The sequence below is a fragment of the Lissotriton vulgaris genome, unplaced genomic scaffold (assembly GCF_964263255.1).
Source record: "Lissotriton vulgaris unplaced genomic scaffold, aLisVul1.2 SCAFFOLD_1401, whole genome shotgun sequence".
Classification (NCBI taxonomy): Eukaryota; Metazoa; Chordata; class Amphibia; order Caudata; family Salamandridae; genus Lissotriton; species Lissotriton vulgaris.
In genome coordinates, this window is record NW_028241099.1 from 144839 (window position 1) to 163209 (window position 18371).

Consider the following 18371-nt stretch of genomic DNA (forward strand, 5'->3'; position numbering starts at 1 on the left):
TTCTGGAGGCTTGTTACTGGTGCCGTCCGATGCATAAAGGGGCAGGGAACCCTTGACTTGCTTTTTTTCGTGTCTATGTTCGGGCTAGACATCTGATTCTCTCTGGAGCGGTACTCTACTTCGCCCTCTTCTGGGGCCCTGGCTTAGTGATGTGGGCTTTGGAGGGGCCGAAGGCATACACGGTCTTTATGAGAGGGTTGGTTTTTTGCACCAGTTCGACATTCTCCATATCATGTTCATCAGACTCACATCAGGGGTGAGGTACAACAGATGGGATCCATCGTATTGGTCGGAGGACAGGCAAAAATTGCATGCCTCGTGATGATCTGCCCAGGGATATTTCAAATATCAGAGAAAGTAGTTCTGATAGTGTGTCCATTCCTTCATCCACACAACATTCGGTGAGGAAGGACTAAACACGGTCCTGCACACACCAGGGAGATGAAGTTACTGAAACTAATTGCACATCGGTGAAATAAAGGTAATGGAACTCTGTGATCGAAAGGTAATCAAATGGGGCCAACAAAAACACATGTCCATGACTCAACAAACACTGAGCCCCCTCATTTCAGGTACTAACACACTGGCGGGAAACCCCCCCCCCAAAAAATACCTGCCAAATGTTCAGTCCCCAAAAACTAGATGGCAGAGGTATGCTAAGCATGTACACCTACCGCCACACATTCTACGGATATATATATATATATATATATATATATATAGACAAATAAATACACACACAGTAATAGTCACAGAGGAAAGAATTGGAAAATGTATTTAAAATGTACAAAAACATACTATTCTCATAGAATATGGTGTTCAGCTGCTTGCGGAGATCAAAAGTAGAGGGAAGGACAGAGGCATTAAGGGGGAGATGTTCTAAGCTTTTTTGTAGTTGTAAACCCCGAGATACAAAAAAAAAATCACAAGGCTTGTGACTGCAAAAGGGTCATTTCTAATGTACAAAGCACATTTTGAGTTGTGCAAGATTTTCAGATTTGTAAAATGCATTCTGCAACCCATAGCAAATCGCAATTCTGAAAGGGCATTAAAGGGGCATTTCTTCGAATTGTTATTCAGTATTGAATGTATTTATACCTTGAAACTATCAATTCAGTCACAAATTACTGACCAGTAACCACTGCCTCAAACAAGGTGGTAACTGATTCACAAAAGGGGAAGAAGACTCGCTGGAACCACTGCCATTGGAATTTGGTGGTAGACTTGGCGAAGTAAGCAGGGTCTGCTCCCTCTGAAGTTTTCCAAATCAGTTTTTAGCAGCACCGGTTTATTTAAGGAACATGGACTGCTTTCGTTTTATAATGCAATTTTCGGGATGGTGGTCTGCTGACTCTTTAAGGCCATCATCCTGCGATTGGAGCCAAATACGGGGGATTTACGGATTGCAAATTGCCAAATGAATATTTATGAGGCAGGTTGTTTGGCTGCCTCTTGTGATGTGTTCATTTGTGAACAGACCTACTACTGCATAGGTCGGTTCACAAAATACGATTCCATTCCCAAAAATGTGTTGCACACATTTGAACCACTTTTTGCGAACTGAATAATAGTGCATCTGGCCCTCCATCCTCAGATACTGCTCTGAAGCACACAGCTGATTCTATACAACAGTGGCCATATGGTTTCCAGTTTGAGCCAAGCTACCAAGAAGATAATAGAAAAATAACACTAGAGTTCAAAGTTATTACTCTGAGGAGCAAAAAAGGAAGCAGCTTCCTTTCACAAATTTAAGTCTAAAAATACTTTTTGATCAAACCTTTAAAAAAATGCAATTTAGCCTTAATAGTCAACCCAACACGGACTATGACACAGCAAAAGATACTTTGAGGTCAAGGAAATCCCCCAAATCATGCTGTGGCAGATTGGTAGCAAGTCCTTTAGGCAGTATTGTGGTCCAACATATATGTGCCATGAAGGCTCTGAAGCTCTGTTTGCTTAAGTCTCTTGAGTAATTGCTTTCATCCATTTGCCATTCTGTACTCAAGCTGCTGAGGCCTATTTCAGATCCATAAAACGGATGTCCATGATGAGGAGGATACCCTTTGGCAGCGGGCGAGGGGCAGGCGACAGCACGGTGAAGACTTGTCGCTCAAGGTCCACGCTAGACACCACAATAAAACCAGCCACACTAGTCTCGGCAATGTTCTCTTCTGTACTATCAGCAGTACTGACACTCAGTAAATGATGCACCATGTCTCGACCTGGGGTGACAGGAACCAGTTTCAGTTGATTATCCTCCTGCGACATGCCCAGCGGAAGGCACGAGTCTGGGATGGTAGGAGCTCCCACCTTATATATCTTGACATCTGAAAAGCGTACATCATAAGCATGGGGATAGAAGCTGCCACGATACCCATAGAAATATTCACGGATGCGCTCATCCCTGCACTCCCGACGGAAGTCTTTGGAACGTTCCACCACTCCACCTGATTTAGGGAGGAGCACAGTTCGCACAAAGTGGGGCAGGTCCCTCTTGAGCTCATTGTAGATGCGTTCCTGATCCAGTACTACAACAACATCCACCTCAAAGGCAGAAGCAGCATGTACCAGGGCATGATATCCAGAGCCCTTCACCCACCCACAGGTGTTCATAATACAGCCGCTAATGGAGGCCCGACGATTCACCTCGCAGCGTTGATTGAAGACTTCTGCCAGCCGCGACGTGAGCTAGGGAGCAAGAACATAAAAAGCAGTTTGAGTTATACAGATACAGGAAAAACAGGTGAAATCAATAAGATAAACCGTGCAAAGGAGAGAAACAGAGTAAGAAAGAACCATAAATGGAGATGGCAACAAAAATGGAGCAAACCTGAACTGCGAAAGACAAATAGCAATACAATGACAGTCAAAGACGGGAAAAAACAGAAGACCAATCGAAAATATGATTAAGAAAATCTAAGAAGGTAAGGAATGGAGAAAATAGGAATAGAGTAGATAAAGAAAAAAGAAATGGGAGAAATTGAGAAAGCTGTACATAGTGATAAAGAGCAGGAGAAGTGAGAAAGTTGGGAAAAGCTAGCAGGGGGAGCATAATGTTGAAATATAATGAAGTTTAGGACCAGATACAGATGCGCCATCACTGGCAAGCACCACAAACTTGAAGGTCAGAGGATATTATCCCAACAGGGTCAACTCTGCCTTTCATCCTTCTGCACTCAAATAAATTGAGTGCAGAATATGAAATAACATTGTGTGCTATGGAGTACAACATTTTGATGCATAAATGATGCATCTTGATATGGTGCCCCGCCCCCGACAGCTTTTTCCTTCCTGTTGTCCATGTCCTAGGAGGATTTGGTCTTCAGTCCCCAAGTCCGAGCAGTCTGCATACCACAACCCTCCCCACTAATCCAGCCAAATGAAGCTCACTTCAGTGCAGTCTATGCGAATCTTGCTCAGAACCAGAAGAATCAAGGGTTTGAAAGGAAACAGCTAGTGATGATAAATGTTCAACCTCAACCGAAACATGTCCCTCACGGGTCCTTGCAACGGATTTTGGAAGGACCGTTCAACAATGTGTGTTGCTGTGTATGCCAAAAAAAGTCCACCAGAGGATGCCCACTGGTCAAAGATGATCTGAACTAACTCTGAGCTGAGAAACAACTCGTTATCAGCAAGAAGACAACAAATGTGGCACCAGGTCTGGTATACAGAAAGCGTGCCAGATGTTTGCAACCAGCCTCTCTGCACTGGTGCGCCCAAGACCAGAGTTGTGGGTTTCTTGACAGAGAGCCTGTGACACTACTCCTCCCTGTTAGTTGATATACCACATCGCAATCATATTGTCTGTTTAGATCAGGGCTGAATGGCCATGAAGGGAGGGAAAGGCGGCCTGGTGGACAATCAAATTGCACGCAGGTGTGCAGGAACTGCTCTATGGAGCCCACACTCCACAGATCTCCACATGAGAGCCACACCCTAGGGTGGAGGCATCAGTACCCATTGTGGCAACAACTAGAAGGAGCTGGAAGGACATCCCTGCCAGTAGGTGCTCCTCTGTACGCCACCAGGCTAGATATGCTGCATTGTTAAAGGAGAACAGGATGTTGTTCGACAGATTTCCACTCAAGCTGGAACCCCTGTGTGCGGAGACACCACTGGAGAGCTTTAATGTTCAAGCAAGAACATGAGTCTTCAAGAAGCCAGCAACGTACAGCCTCAGGACTGGAAATTGAGCCATTCCCTGATATAATCGAATTAAGGTTTGAATGTCTCAAATCCATTCTGTAAGTGGAGGGCTCGAAGGGATGCTTTATCCAGTAGAGCCCCCTATAAACAGGAGGTACATAAAGGGCTCCAGGTGATATTTGGGTATATCTATTCAAATACCGATTGAACAGCACGGCTACAGTTGAGGGAGTGCACAGTTGCCATGCTTGTTTTGATCCACTCGAGCACAGAATCAGCCTTTTCCCCATATGTCGGAGCCACCAAACATCAACTCCACCCATCCTGATTTCTGTAGCCAGAGTTAAAAGAATTGTCCAAGCAAGATGGTGCCCATTACGGTAAGTGCTGCTAAACTACTAGACAGTGCCAGGTCCATGCATTGGGCTTTCCATCTGGCAGCAGCACGTTCTTTTTTCACTGCTGTGTCAGGCTCGAATCAAAAAGCTCAAATCACAGTACTCACTGGTGCTTCTGCTTCTTTCTGGGGAGACCGGGGGGCATAGAGGGGGGGTGCCAGGTTCAAAATGATCGCCTTTGTGGTTAAGGAAATAAGGAACAGGGTAAACAAGATGGAAGAAACGTTCTTTGGTGTAAAGGAGACAATACAAACATATATTAAGCAAGACATTGGAGTTATAAAGAATTAGGTCAAAGAGAATTTTCTGGCATTGTAGTTCTCAATTGTGGACAATAGCAAGAGGACCTTGACATTTGAACGAAGCAGCACATTTTGATTCTGATGAAAATAAATCCTCTTGTTATTAAACTATACTATGAAGCACCATCTTGACAACAAGTCCCCATCCCATTAGAGAAGTTTATGTGACTATAATAGTTTGGATGGGAATGTCCAATGGGAGGGGAATACCACACTACATGTGGTTTAATGGTCACCACCAAAGGAAGACGGTCTATGCGTCTACCTCTGAGATGACCCTAGAGGAGGCACTGACTTATGTGCAGGACATTAATATGCCTAAACTCGCCCCGGAGGTGGCGCGTGAACTAGAGGCAGATCTTACAATAGAAGAGCTGCAGGCGGCAATTGGAGCACTACAGTCGGGTAAAGCAGTGTGGCCGAACGGCATACCCATCGTACTTTATAAAAAGACGGCGGGCCATCGCACCATACTTTCTAAACATGTACACTGATTCGCCCTATATCTTTAATTAATGCAGATGCTAAAATCCTCGCAAAGTTATTGGCGACTAGGTTTACACCCCACTTAACGACACGGATACACCCAGATCAGTCTGGCTTTATGCCCGACAAATACGGCCCTCAATCTGAGGCGATTACACGGAGTGCTCGCACGGGCAGCCTACTTGCTGGAACCGGCTGTGGTATTGTCACTGGATGCGCAAATGGCGTTTGATATGGTCGAATGGCCCTTTTTATTCGCAGTGCTCCATCATCTTGGTTTTGGCCCAAACTTTTGAGCGTGGGTCCGGCTCTTGTATACCAAACCAATGGCCCATGTTAAGGCCAATGGTCACATTTCTGACGATTTCCACCTGATGCGCGGCATGCGTCAAGGTTGCCCACTGTCGCCGCTTTTTGCCCTGGTACTGGACCCACTGGCGGCGTGGATACGGTGGGAGCCAATGATAAGGGGACTCAGATGGACAGAGAGCTGGGAGGATCGAATCTCCCTATACGCAGATGTTTTGCTGTATCTGACCTCCCCTAGACGGTCCATACTGTCTCTTCTTAATATATGTACGCTTTTCGGGAGAGCGTTTGGCTATACCATAAACTGGTCAAATCGGTAATGTATGTGCTTTTCGGTCCGCCGCCACAACTTCCTGCGGATTGCCCACTCAGAGTTTCGGAGGGAGCATTTAAATATCTGCGCATACTCATTACTACGGACTCGGCGGATTTCTTTAAAAGAAATTTGCAACCGCCTCTGGACTGTCTCAAGAGGGATGTGAGTCATTGGGAAACAAGACTGCTGACCTTGCTAGGAAAGGCAACGCTCTTTAAGGTGATGGCTTCACCCCGATTTCTACATGCATTGGAGAACACGCCATATCCGGTGTCTCCAAAATACCTTAGGGCTATTGAGGCACTGTTCTCTAGCCTTCTATGGCGTAATAAGCCGGCACGCATAGCGCAGTTCAAGTTAATGCGTGGGTGGTACGATGGAGGGATCGCACTTCCAAATATACAAATGTATTATTGGGCGGCGCAACTGAAGGTAATCAATTAGTGGCTGCCCGCTCCGCAGGATGACCCGGCATTCAAGGCGGATAGGGCAAAATTAGGCACAAGGGGTATACTTTCGCCTCGCTTTGATAGAAAACTGACCCCAGCAATGATCGGACCTCTGAGACATACTGTGATCCTTTGGCACGCCGCTCAGGCCAAACTAGGATGGACCGGGGTTCTGATGCAACTCACTCCATTGTGGGATACAAAACGTCTGGGTAGGCTTCGTAATACCAAAGGTTTTGACAAATGGGATGATATAGCATACCCACGGTGGGCAACTTATGGCACAATGGTGAAATGGTTCCATTTGAGTCTTCAACAGGAGTATGGACTAGCTCCTGCGGAAAGGTTCAGATACATACAGATCAGACATGCCCTGGTGACAGCGCTGACATCTGTTACGGAAGTCCCGGAGGCTTCCCCCCTGGAAGATAGGCTACTGACAGAATGTATGCAAAAGAATGCCACTTCAGAATGTATACAAAAGAAAGCCACTTCACTCACCCATCGTAAACTGGTAAATAATATGTCAGACCCAACGGGTGCCCTGCGAGACAAATGGTCCCACGAAGTAGGCGACTTTGAGGATTCTGAATGGCAGGAGGCGTTGGCCTCTCCGCTGGAGGTGGGCATGCCCTCAAGACTTAAGCTGGTGCAGCTTAGAATTCTACATCACTCATATTACACTAGGCACACCTTACATAAGATTGGTAAAGCAATGCACCCATTTTGTCTGCGAGGCTGTGGAGACGCAGGCACCTTTTTCCATACTATATGGGACTGCCCTAGAATAATGGAATACTGGCGGCAGGTGATGAGGACAATCTCACAATCAGAAGGGGTTTCGCTGGTACCGGACCACAGACGGTGCATTTTAAACATATGGGAACCTAATGATTTAACCCGTTCGGCTCAAAGCTGGGCTACGCTGGGTATCATGGCTGCTAAGCCAAACATTTCCCAAAAGTGGGGAGTGATGGAGGCTCCCACTCTTGCTGCATGGGGGAGAGACATAGATACCGCCATGATCGCTGAGAAAACAGTGTTTATTAATTGGGAGTGCCCCAAAAAATGGAGTAAAATCTGGGGAATTGGAATAAATTTAGGGGTGACATTTGTGATCCACCACCCGAGCAAGAAGATGAGGACTCTGATTTGGAATAAAAGGGAGGAGGGACTGGACCTCCGATGGGACTCGAATTGTAATGGTGCAATAATACAGAGATATGTAGTTGTGATTTTGGGTGTGTTTAACTGTGCTGAAAAGGGGAATGATTTCAATGTGACATGTACCAAAACTGTTTGTTTAAGGCAGATGAAAACCGAAAATAAAAAATACAAATAAAAAATGCAGGAGGCTCAGTAGACAGGCAATCTGTCTGGCTGCCAGGTGTGTTGTCCTCTGATGTTTGTAACGAACAAGGACAGACGGTAAACTCTCCTCTGAAAAATAAATTCTAAAATAAGTACCTAAAACGAATACAGAGTAAAACTGTAAAAGATGAAGAATAATGATGAGAGCGTGAGCGCAAGACAGAATGATAAATGACAAACCAAAAGAAATAAAAAATGAAAGGGATGTCGATAGCAAGATAGAACAGAGAAAAGGAAGACTTGGCCCACAATATACAAGAAGAGAAAAATCTGGAAACCAAGAAGCAATAATCTTCGCACCAAGTGCTGCTTTAAGAGGTAAAATAGGAAACCGAAGCAAAGAAGGAAACTGAAAATATGGCTCAGAAAAAGCATTGTTCTACGGAGACCTACCTCTCCATGTATCCAGATTAGATGTATTCAGAGCAGAACTTGGACAAGAAATTTGGAAACTTACTAGACACAGAGTTTTTTGATGACAGCTCTGAAACAGGCTTCACTAGCGAATTTGGCGCAAGGAGGTGAACAGCTGTGAAACATTCATAACCGACAACTTCGAATGCAGACACATGCAACAAGAAGCCTAGAGTCAAGAAGCCCACACCCCTAGAAAGGACTATCTGTGCTCACCTTGTTGTACAGCTTGATGTTAGTACCAGGAGTGGTTGACCCAAAGTGGTAGACCAAAGGAGCCTGCACAGAATAACCTTCCTCTACATCAGCAGGGCGCTCAATGTACAATGCCCCCATGGTGCCTGGGATAGATACATTGCCTTGCCCCACATCCAGCTCCACAAATGTTGGCCTGCGACCCACACGTACAGCATAGTTGAGAAGCAGCCGGCAGATAGTGGACTTGCCCACATCAGTGGGGCCCACCACCATCACGCGGGGTCCACGCTCGTCCTCCTTCTCAGCCTGCCTACGCATCTGCTCCAGGGCTGTGTGTATATTGAGGTAGAGGAGCATGGGCGTGTCCTTGGAGACATAAGCCACTTCGGGTTCGCCAGTCAGCAAGACAGTACAGCCGTGCCAGGTAAAAACTGCGACTTTGCAGCCAGCATCAAAGACAAAGCGTTTGTTTCGGGTGAGTTCAGTTCCATAGATCTCCGCCATTCCAGAGATCAATTCCAGCTGCACAGACTGAGCTGAATCCACTTCAAAACGCAGTTCTGTTTCTTTCTCCAGCTCGAACTTCATAGCTGGTGGCCCTTTCTCCTCACTTGGCTCCTCCGCCATGATGCTGCCCTATAAAATAAGAGGACATTAAATAAAAAATGGAAAAGCTTCCTGGGAATTCAAAAACAAACATGTGTCTCAATCTAAAGAACCCATCAAACCGACTAGTACCACCATGTGAGGGTTTAAACCCTAGTTGGAAGGCATAAATGCGGTATTTGCTCAGCCTGCAATTCAACACAAAATCATATTGGGGAAAACAAAACAGGAAAGTCATATACTGTAAATGCTTGTTATTGGTTTATGCAAGTAGGAAAAAATTATTTTGCAAAACTTTTGTAAGATTTCAAGTACCATTTCTTTGCAGCATCATTTAGTAAACTGTGTCGATGTATGCCAGTATATACCCAAAAATATTCATGATGAAAAATCAGTGTAAACAGTTTCAATAAGATTATAGGGAAAATAAAAATAAGCAAGCACTGGCAAAGCCAATAGGTCTGAAATTGGTGGTCAGCCTTTTGGTTTTATCAATGAGTTACTAGTTTTGGCATGTTTTTTGTAAAACCTTCTTGGCGTGGGAAATACCAGGCCCTCACTATTATAACAAACATTGGCAAAAGCAAAAGGTTTTGGTCTCAGAAAGAACACATTGCCACAGTAGTACCCAGCACTGAACAAAACTACTTTGTGAGCCAATATGCTTCTTGTGAAAGAGCAGAATGCTGTCACTCACAGTGAAGCCAGCCGATAGAGAGAGAGACACAGAATTGTAATAAACACAAAAGGTTATGGTTAAAGCCAGGTCGTGTATCAAGAGGGAGAGAGAGGACCAGCTAGCTAGTCCGTATCCCCAATTTATATAGAGTTTAATCAAAAAGAGACTAGATAAGTTTGGGAGGGGGTTTAACAAGATTTTAGTTTAAAATCTAAGTGACTCAGTCTTGTTTTGCCAAGGGGTTGTGGCACCTGGTAGGTGTGCTCATGAAGCCCTCACCCACCAACCTAGTTGGTGGCATGCTTCATCATCGGGCCCACCCAGTGACACCTAGCGTGTCCCGGGTGTGCTACGACACCTGGTTACAGCGGAGCAGGTATGTCGCTGTGTGTGCGGTGAAGGGTGTTTTGAATGTGAATTAAAACGGCTTGGCGGAGGTCCCAGTACCCGAAGGTTGGGAAGAACTTTAATGCCTGGGCCTCCGTCAGCGGTTAAAAATAAGGCTGAGGGACGTTAGAGGCGAGTTACGACCTCCCACGTCCTTTGGTGGGTCAACATGTTTCAGCCAGTGCCTTATGAATATGCTGGCTTTCTTCAGGACAGATAAAAGGTGTGTGCAATTAAAACTAGTGGGTGTGTGATACAGACTATGTGTCTACACGCCCTAAAGTGTTTATCTATGTGTGAGAGGGGGATTCCCTTCTCAAGAACACCTGTACATATAACATGTAAGGACAAGGACAAAACATACAGGAAAAGAAAGAGTCACTGAAAAGTATTGCATAAATACTCATGACAGCCGACTTTCAATTCAAGAATCTTTATTCGGTGATTAAAAAACACCATAAAAGCACATGTATATATACATAGATAAAAAGTCATTAAACATTAATCAAGATCCTTATACACAAAGTTAATACAAATAGAAATACCGACATTGAGTCACTTAGATTTTAAACTAAAATCTTGTTAAACCCCCTCCCAAACTTAGCTAGTCTCTTTTTGATTAAACTCTATGGTTAAAGCCAGACATAATATGGGGCCCAATTATTAAAGTCTCAAAGGTGGTATATTCCCTAGCATTAAGTGCAGATATATGGCTTTCGTGAATTCTCAAACATTTACAAAAGTAGGCCAAGAAATAGTACTCCTAGTAAATATTTATGAACTGCATTTTAGCATGAACAAATATGCATGTGTAGATATGCTTTTGCAAAAATGTGAGTATTTAGTTTACTTTCCCTCCAACCACTTGTTTCCCAAACCTGGAAGAAGTTTTAAGTCTGCCATTGGAAGGAGCAACTTTTCAACTTTTCTCAGCGTGGAAAAAGATTGGAGAAGAGCTGGTGAAAAACCTTAAAATAGGTAGGTTTGCATAGACTCAAAAGGGTATTCCAACCCTGGAACAATTACCTTCACCACCTTGAGCCCCAGTATGTAGATCTGCGGAAATGTAGCAACATAAGGGAATTGCTAGTATTCAAACCCTACTATGGTAAGAGCCCTGGTATAATCAGAGAGGCTGTATCAGAGTTGTTAAATAATGAGATTGCTGCCATAATTTGTCGCTGCATTACATTGCACAAAAGGGACAAATGATTTTGTTACAAGACAAGTAGATTTAGGAACCAACAGGCTCCATGGACAAGTAAATATTTTATTAAATTCCTCATGACTGGTAGGTGCCCAGTACTTTCTGGATATCTTAAAAGTTTTAAAGCATATTAGACTCTACCCTAAGCAGTTCTCCTAGTAAGATTTGTTCTACAGAAATAGCTTTACATACATTCATATAATACATAGCCACATCCTGAACTGGATTGTGTTAGGTGTATGCCTTTGTACGGTGTCCATTGCCTGCATGGAATAGTTATGCAAGTGCTCCATAGTAGTCGCCGTTGCTTTACTGACATAAGAAACAGTGCAATAGATATCATGAGTGCGCCTGGTGGCTACTGCATATCACTTTTTTGAAAGTGTTTTTATTGTTTTTCCAGCAACTGTAGCTAAGTGAAATGTATATCAATCATCATTGCTTAGCATAAGTTCAAGATACCTGGTGCTATACAATATCATAGTATTCACAGAAACTGCACTTGTGTGTTGTGGGCTTAGGCAGTCATGCTCACATTAATTTATTTATTTATTCTGAATTTGTAAAGCGCATGGTTACACTTTCCGTGTGTCCCCGCGCTGTCAGAAGAGCCATCTACTCCGTCAGTCAGACAAGACGGGTTAATCTTTAGGGAAGAGGAATGTTTTGAGCTTTCTACGGAAAACATTAATGAAGCGATATTAAGAAGAAAAAGTAAGATATGAACAATATAAATTCCAAAGTATGCAGTTGTTCCCCTTCGCCCATCTCCCTTTCTGTATCTCAAATGGGCCACCCCATTTCTCCAATTTCCGCGTGCACTACAACTTTCTTGTAATGTACCCGCATTCATAGTGTCTTGGACTTCAAAGCTATCTACGAGTAGTGTTTGAATTTAGGTAGTCTGTGTCAATTGGGCCTTAGTGCTATCACAGTAGTCGAATATCAGATTTCTGTTCCTGTTTTTCCAGGTATGTATCCCAAAGGTCCAGTGGAAGACACGTGGGATCTTCAGCTCTTTTAGCTGCAAGTGCTGCTATCTCGGTTCTGGTCCACTTGGCTAGTGCATATCATTTTAATCAAGAAAAATATGAAATAAATGTGACAGATCTAGTCAGCTTTCTGTTATTACTGAGGTTTGTGATCCAAGTATCTTTACACTGACATTCTTCTTAAAATTTTAAAGGCAACACTAATGGGCCGCTGGCAGCTTGATGGAAAGGGTTTATATGAAGGATGCCTAAGCAGGTCAATGCGTGTATCTCTACTGTAGCTCCCTCTGATAGAAAGGTTTAAACAAGTCTAAGTGCAAAGTGTATATTCATGTGTCGAGCTTGGACTATTAATCCAGGTACTGCATTACTGACAGGGCGGTGCAGAGCAAATAGTATATTTTAAAGAGTACATCAATCTCCATGTACTTCTCAGACTTACAGGAGTACGGAGCGGTGGGCCAAGTGCATTTTGAAAGGATACATACATTCTAAACGTTGTGGTCAGTGCTTGGCGGAAGACATATTGACCTTGTGTTTTAGATATCGATGGTAAACGCACTGACGGCCTAGTGCCAGTGCCCTCCCCACAGCGGGGCCTGCTCCCCCGAGGTCACACGGTGCCTTGTATTCTTGCAGGTCCGCGGAGCTCGATAGTGTTAGGGCGAAGCAGGAGTGGCATTAAGCGCGGGGGTCCCTTCCTATGCAGGGCAGGGTCACTTGCATCCCCACCGAGAGTCACCCACCTTGGTGACTAAATGAATTTTTGATACTCAAGGTATTTCCGGTCCCAGTTACTTGGAAAACAGTGCATTCTGGGAGTTGTAGTCCTATTGTACGCAACACGCACTAGCGGGACTCAGATGGATTAAAACACTTTTTTGTAAAACGAAGACCCGGAAGAGCGGGCCAGAGCGAGTGCTGCAGCCCCACACCCGGGGGCGCACGTGCTTCCGGTGCGCACGCACCCCACCCACTCCGGGGAGGCATTCGCGTGACGTAGGTGCGTGGGGGTTCTCCTCACACACGCCCATAGTCCGGGGGCGGGGGGCTCTCACCTTTCGTCCAAGGCTCCTCTGAACCTGCCCGTCGACTCCGCTCCGTTACCGGTCCCGGCGCCCGACCACTTCCGCCCCAGGCGCCCGTGACGTCAGAGCCGCGCGACGCCAACGCCGAGACGCCGCCTGATGAGAATGAGGCGTTACCTCCCTGGATTGAGGAGGCATGATTGGCCCGCTCTGTTACTGCTCGTGTTGGACGAAGCTTAGGCAGGCTCTGATTGGCCCACTTTTTGACCTCCCGTTCATCGTAGCTCGGGCAGGCGTTGGAACTGGAGGCAGGCTCTGATTGGCAGGAGGCAGGCTCTGATTGGCCCACTCTTCCACCGCTCATGTTTAACTCAGCTCGGGCAGGCGTTGGAACAGGAGGCAGGCTCTGATTGGCCCACTCTTTCACCACTCATGTTTAACCGCCTCCTCCCAGGCCTTTAAAAGGGACCTCAAAGCTCTCCTCCTCCAGAGACACCTCCAAAAGTAACTCTCTTTTGTCTGAAGGAAGATCTCCCACTACTGATAATTTCTACTTCTCATGTCCATGGAAGTGCCTTCCCAGTGTGTTCTTGCGGTTAGAGTGTTTGCCTTTTATTGCAGTATTATCCATGTACTTGTGTTTGGTACCCTCTTGCAACTTGCACTCACCACTTTGCCCCTGTAACACTCGGTTTGCTTCCTCTCACATGTTTTTTACCTTTGATACTTGCACAAGTGCCACTTTTGCCTACGTAATCGTTTGTTCTTGTGCTTGAGTGTGTAACATATATTGCAGTATTATTCCACAAATTATACTCTATTTTCTCTTGTAGCCTGCACACTTGTCACTTTTTCCTCCTGTGCACTTTTTACTACCTCATGTATTTTTGGTAGCCCACATTTTTACTACCTCATGTATTTTGTTTGCTCACAAGTGTCACAATTACCTTGTCTACCTCATGTATTTTTGGTTTCTCACAATTTTTACTACCTCATGTATTCTTGGTTGCTCACAATTATCACTTTACAGTATGTAACGTAATGTATGCCTCTGCAATCTGTTGCTCGTGTAATGTTCTCAGTTTGTATCTTTTCTGTTCCTATTGTGAAGCGCTCTGACACCTTCGGGTAAAGTCCGCGCTATATAAAATTGCATAAATAAATAAAATAAATAAATAAATAACTCAGCTCGGGCAGGCGTTGGAACAGGAGGCAGGCTCTGATTGGCCCACTCTTTCACCACTCATGTTTAACTCAGCTCGGGCAGGCGTTGAAACAGGAGGCAGGCTCTGATTGGCCCACTCTTTCACCGCTCATGTTTAATTCTATGTCAGTCCACGGAGGCTCTGATTATGCTTCTCTTCACTTTACTGACACAAACAGCAGCCAATAAAAACTTTAAACTGGCATGACCCCGGAAGGACAACCCCCTCCAACAGTCTGCACCAATCACTAACAAGTCCAATATATAACTGTCCATGTTTATCCATACAACCCCCTCTTTCTTTGCTGCTGCAGCAGCGAGTTAAGTGCCCTTTACGTTTTCTACTTTTGGTGGTTAATGGTTTTAAGGGCGGTGGTTGTTGACGGCGCGTGCTCGTGCCCTTGACCTTGTTGTGTATATGTATGACTGAATGCATTGCGTTGCGCTGGTATTTCTCACACGCTTCTTTCGTGTGGTTAATTTATGCTTTGTGCCCCGCTGTTATTGCCGATTCTTGTTTCGGTGCATTCTTTCATTGTCTGGTCCCGTTGCGATCGTTATCGCGGGTTGGTTGTGTCAGCGCGAGTCGGCGCGGCATGTGGCTCAGTAGGGGGCGGTGGAGCAGGAGGAGACAGACGCGAGCCTCTCGCGCTCAGGAGGCAGTCGAGTTCGGCCCCACAAGCGACGCGCATGCGCGAGGAGCCGCTTTCGTTTTTTGCAGTACCGGCTCCTCGCACATTGCGCGTCTTTCAGGCTGCATAAATCCTGGTCTCAGAGAACGCATACCGGAGCGTGTCCGGATCAGAGCTTTGCTCTAGGGGAGCTTTTGTGTGCAAAAAAAAAAAGGGTCTCCTTCCACCTAAATCTTGGCCTCACAGAGTGGTGAACCTTAAGGACTACAGTGTGTGTGTGTGTGTTTGAGGCACCCCTGGGCTGCTCCCCCCCTGTTGAAGTTCCTCCACACCTCCCTGCTTTAGCGCTATGGCGTACAACGCCGAGGAGGATAACCAATGGGTAGAATACAACGAGTAAGAAGAATATGAGCCGCAAGAAGAGCAATTGGAGGAAAACTTGGTTGAGGCCCTGGATACCCATGTCCAAGGGTCGGCTAATAAGGCACTGATCAAGGCTCTTAAGCCTTTTACTAAACCCCTTCAGAAATATGGTAAGAGGAAGTTCGAGTCAGCCCGCCAGGGTGATACCTCTACTCAGTCCTCGGCCCAGGTGTTAGCACAGATGGCCAGGAATGTTATGAAGGATCATGGCTCGATGATTAATGATACGTCTGGGGATTCTTCCCCGACCCCACCTGTCACCTCTGATTCTGAGGTGGAATCGGTGACGTCCAGGAAGAAATCTAAGAAGGTGCATCACACAGCTTATAAGGCCGATGATAGTCAGGCGCCGAAGAACCTTCTTTTTGATCCAAATAACATCGTGCACCCTAGGTCCACGGAATGGGTGCCGTGCCCGGAAGTGGCACATTATGTGGGTAATAACCTGCGACAGGGTTTCGACAGCAGTGTGAGAGCCACGCTCAGATCTGAATGCCCCAGGCCATCCTTGACAGGAAAGGTAGCAGATACGCCGGACTTGGATCCCACGATGGCGGCCTTTATGAGGAAGTTTGCGAAGGATCCTAAAAAGGGACTGGATAGGGCCTGGCGGGGGTGTCAGGACAAAATGTTGGATGTCGCTGGACCTCTCACGAAGATACTAGACGCAGCAGTTAAGGCAAAGGATAAAACGGTACCACTGGATGTATCGGAGGTCCTTGAATGGGCACAACGTGCCATGTGCTTCTTGGGGAATGCAAATGTGGCCCTGTCTACGGAGGGGAGACGCTTTTTTTCTTATGAGAATCGATTCCCAGCTGGCGGAAATGGCCCCTTCCGAACCTGGCTCTCTTGCTAATGGTATGCTTTTTGGGGACAAATTTGTTAGAGAAATGGGCAAGTACGTTGCCACCTTCTCCGCGCTGGACCGGGCGCAATCTAACATCAAGAAGGTATTCCACACTGGTGTTTTTGATAGGGCCGGACGCCCACGAGGTCGAGGGTCCGGCCGAGGTTATGCACAGACCTCGCGTGGAGCAGATCAGAGGGGCAGAGGCAACCGACGTTCCAACTTCTACCCCTCCCGCGATAGAGGAGGGCGAGGCAAAGGACAGAGAGGAACCTATCGTGGCCAACAGAGTAATTCTGGAGACAACTCCTATTCAGGTACGACTTTTGTGTCCGTCAGAACATATGGTGGGAGGCAGACTGGCTCTTTTTCTCCACAGGTGGCGCATGCTCACGAGCGACCCATGGGTGTTACAAACAGTACAGGGATTTCACATAGAGTTCTATGCCTCCCCGATTCAACGGCAGAGACCGACTCCCCTGCATTTTTCCCAGACAGAGCAGAGTTTCATCGACGTAGAGATATGCTCCTTACTCCAGAAAGGCGCGATTGTGGAAACCGCCCCACACGACCTGGGCATTGTAAGCACCGTCTTTGTGGTCCCTAAAAAGGACCAGGGGTATCGACTAGTGTTGAACCTCAGGGAGTTCAACGGCTGGGTGGTGTATTGACACTTCAAAATGGAAGGTATACACCTGCTGCGCGACATCCTCCTGGAACAAGATTGGATGGTACGCCTGGACTTAAAAGACGCCTACCTGGCAGTGTCCATTTACCCCCCGCACCGGCGGTTCCTACAGTTTCAGTGGCGCAACCGGTGGTTCGAGTTTTCCGCCATGCCCTTTGGACTGTCGTCCGCCCCATGGTGTTTCACCAAGTTGATGAAACCCATCGTGCAGAACTTGAGGGAAAGGGGCGTCCGCCTCATTATTTACCTCGACGACATACTAATTTTAGGTCGGTCGCCGGAGATGGTGTCACTCCATCTGTCGTGGACGATTCAACTTCTTCAGGACTTGGGTTTCCTTCTGAATTTACAGAAGTCCATCTTGAGGCCTTCTCAGGTGATGGAATTCCTGGGTTTCCAGGTCGACTCGGTGAAAGCTCAATTACTCTTGCCCCTCAAGAAGAGAGTGGCGGTCAGGAAGGAGTTGAGGAGAGCGCTTGACTCCCCGACAATCTCCTTGAGGACTTTGGCGCGCTTGGTCGGGCTTCTAGCTTCGTCTATCCAGGCGATTTTTCCGGGCCCTTTACATTACAGGGCCCTGCAGCGTTTGAAGGCATTGCACTTGCGCAAGGGTCTGACTTACGCTCAACAAATTTCTCTTTCAGCAGAGGCTCGTACGGAGATGAACTGGTGGTTCGAGCATATGGATGCATGGAATGGCAGAGCCATTTTCGCGGCCACCCCGGAGGTGGTGATAGAGTCAGATGCCAGCCGCTGGGGCTGGGGAGCCCGTTGCGGCTCGGTGGAGACGGGGGGTCGTTGGTCCAGCGACGAGCTGCGTCTCCACATCAATTGCCTGGAACTCCTGGCGGGTTCCTTTGCGATTCGCACTCTGTCTCCTCAGAAGGTGTCATGCTGCATTCTCCTACGCATGGACAATGTGTCCGCGGTGCGCTACATAAATCGCCTAGGAGGCACCAGGTCGCGGCTCCTGGCGGAGATAGCGAAGGATTTCTGGCACTATTGCCTAGCCCATCAAATTTCAGTGACGGCGGAGTATATCCCGGGGTCTGCCAATGTGACGGCGGATTGGAACTCTCGGTATTTGAGAGATGCGAGCGATTGGAGGTTGCACCCCCGGATCTTCAGGGCATTGAACCACAAATGGGGTCCGTGTGTACTGGATCTTTTTGCCTCACGGCTCAACAGGCAGCTACCCCAGTTTTACAGCTGGCGCCCGGACCCCTTGGCGATCAGCTCGGACGCCTTCCTTCAATCATGGACGACGGGCATTCTATATGCGT

The 18371-nt window shown here is 46.5% G+C and overlaps 1 protein-coding gene across 1 annotated transcript; it reads right to left on the bottom strand.

Moving 5' to 3' along the window:
- Positions 1-748: 748 nt before the first annotated feature.
- LOC147672111 (polyribonucleotide 5'-hydroxyl-kinase Clp1-like) lies at positions 749-13431 on the bottom strand. The gene is made up of 3 exons (XM_086948028.1): positions 13322-13431; positions 8411-9028; positions 749-2688 (listed from the first exon to the last, which is right to left on the bottom strand). Exons 2-3 carry the CDS (start codon positions 9017-9019, stop codon positions 2017-2019), a joined length of 1281 nt encoding a protein of 426 aa, XP_086804154.1. The 5' UTR covers positions 9020-9028; positions 13322-13431; the 3' UTR covers positions 749-2016.
- Between the last annotated feature and the right edge of the window lie 4940 nt (positions 13432-18371).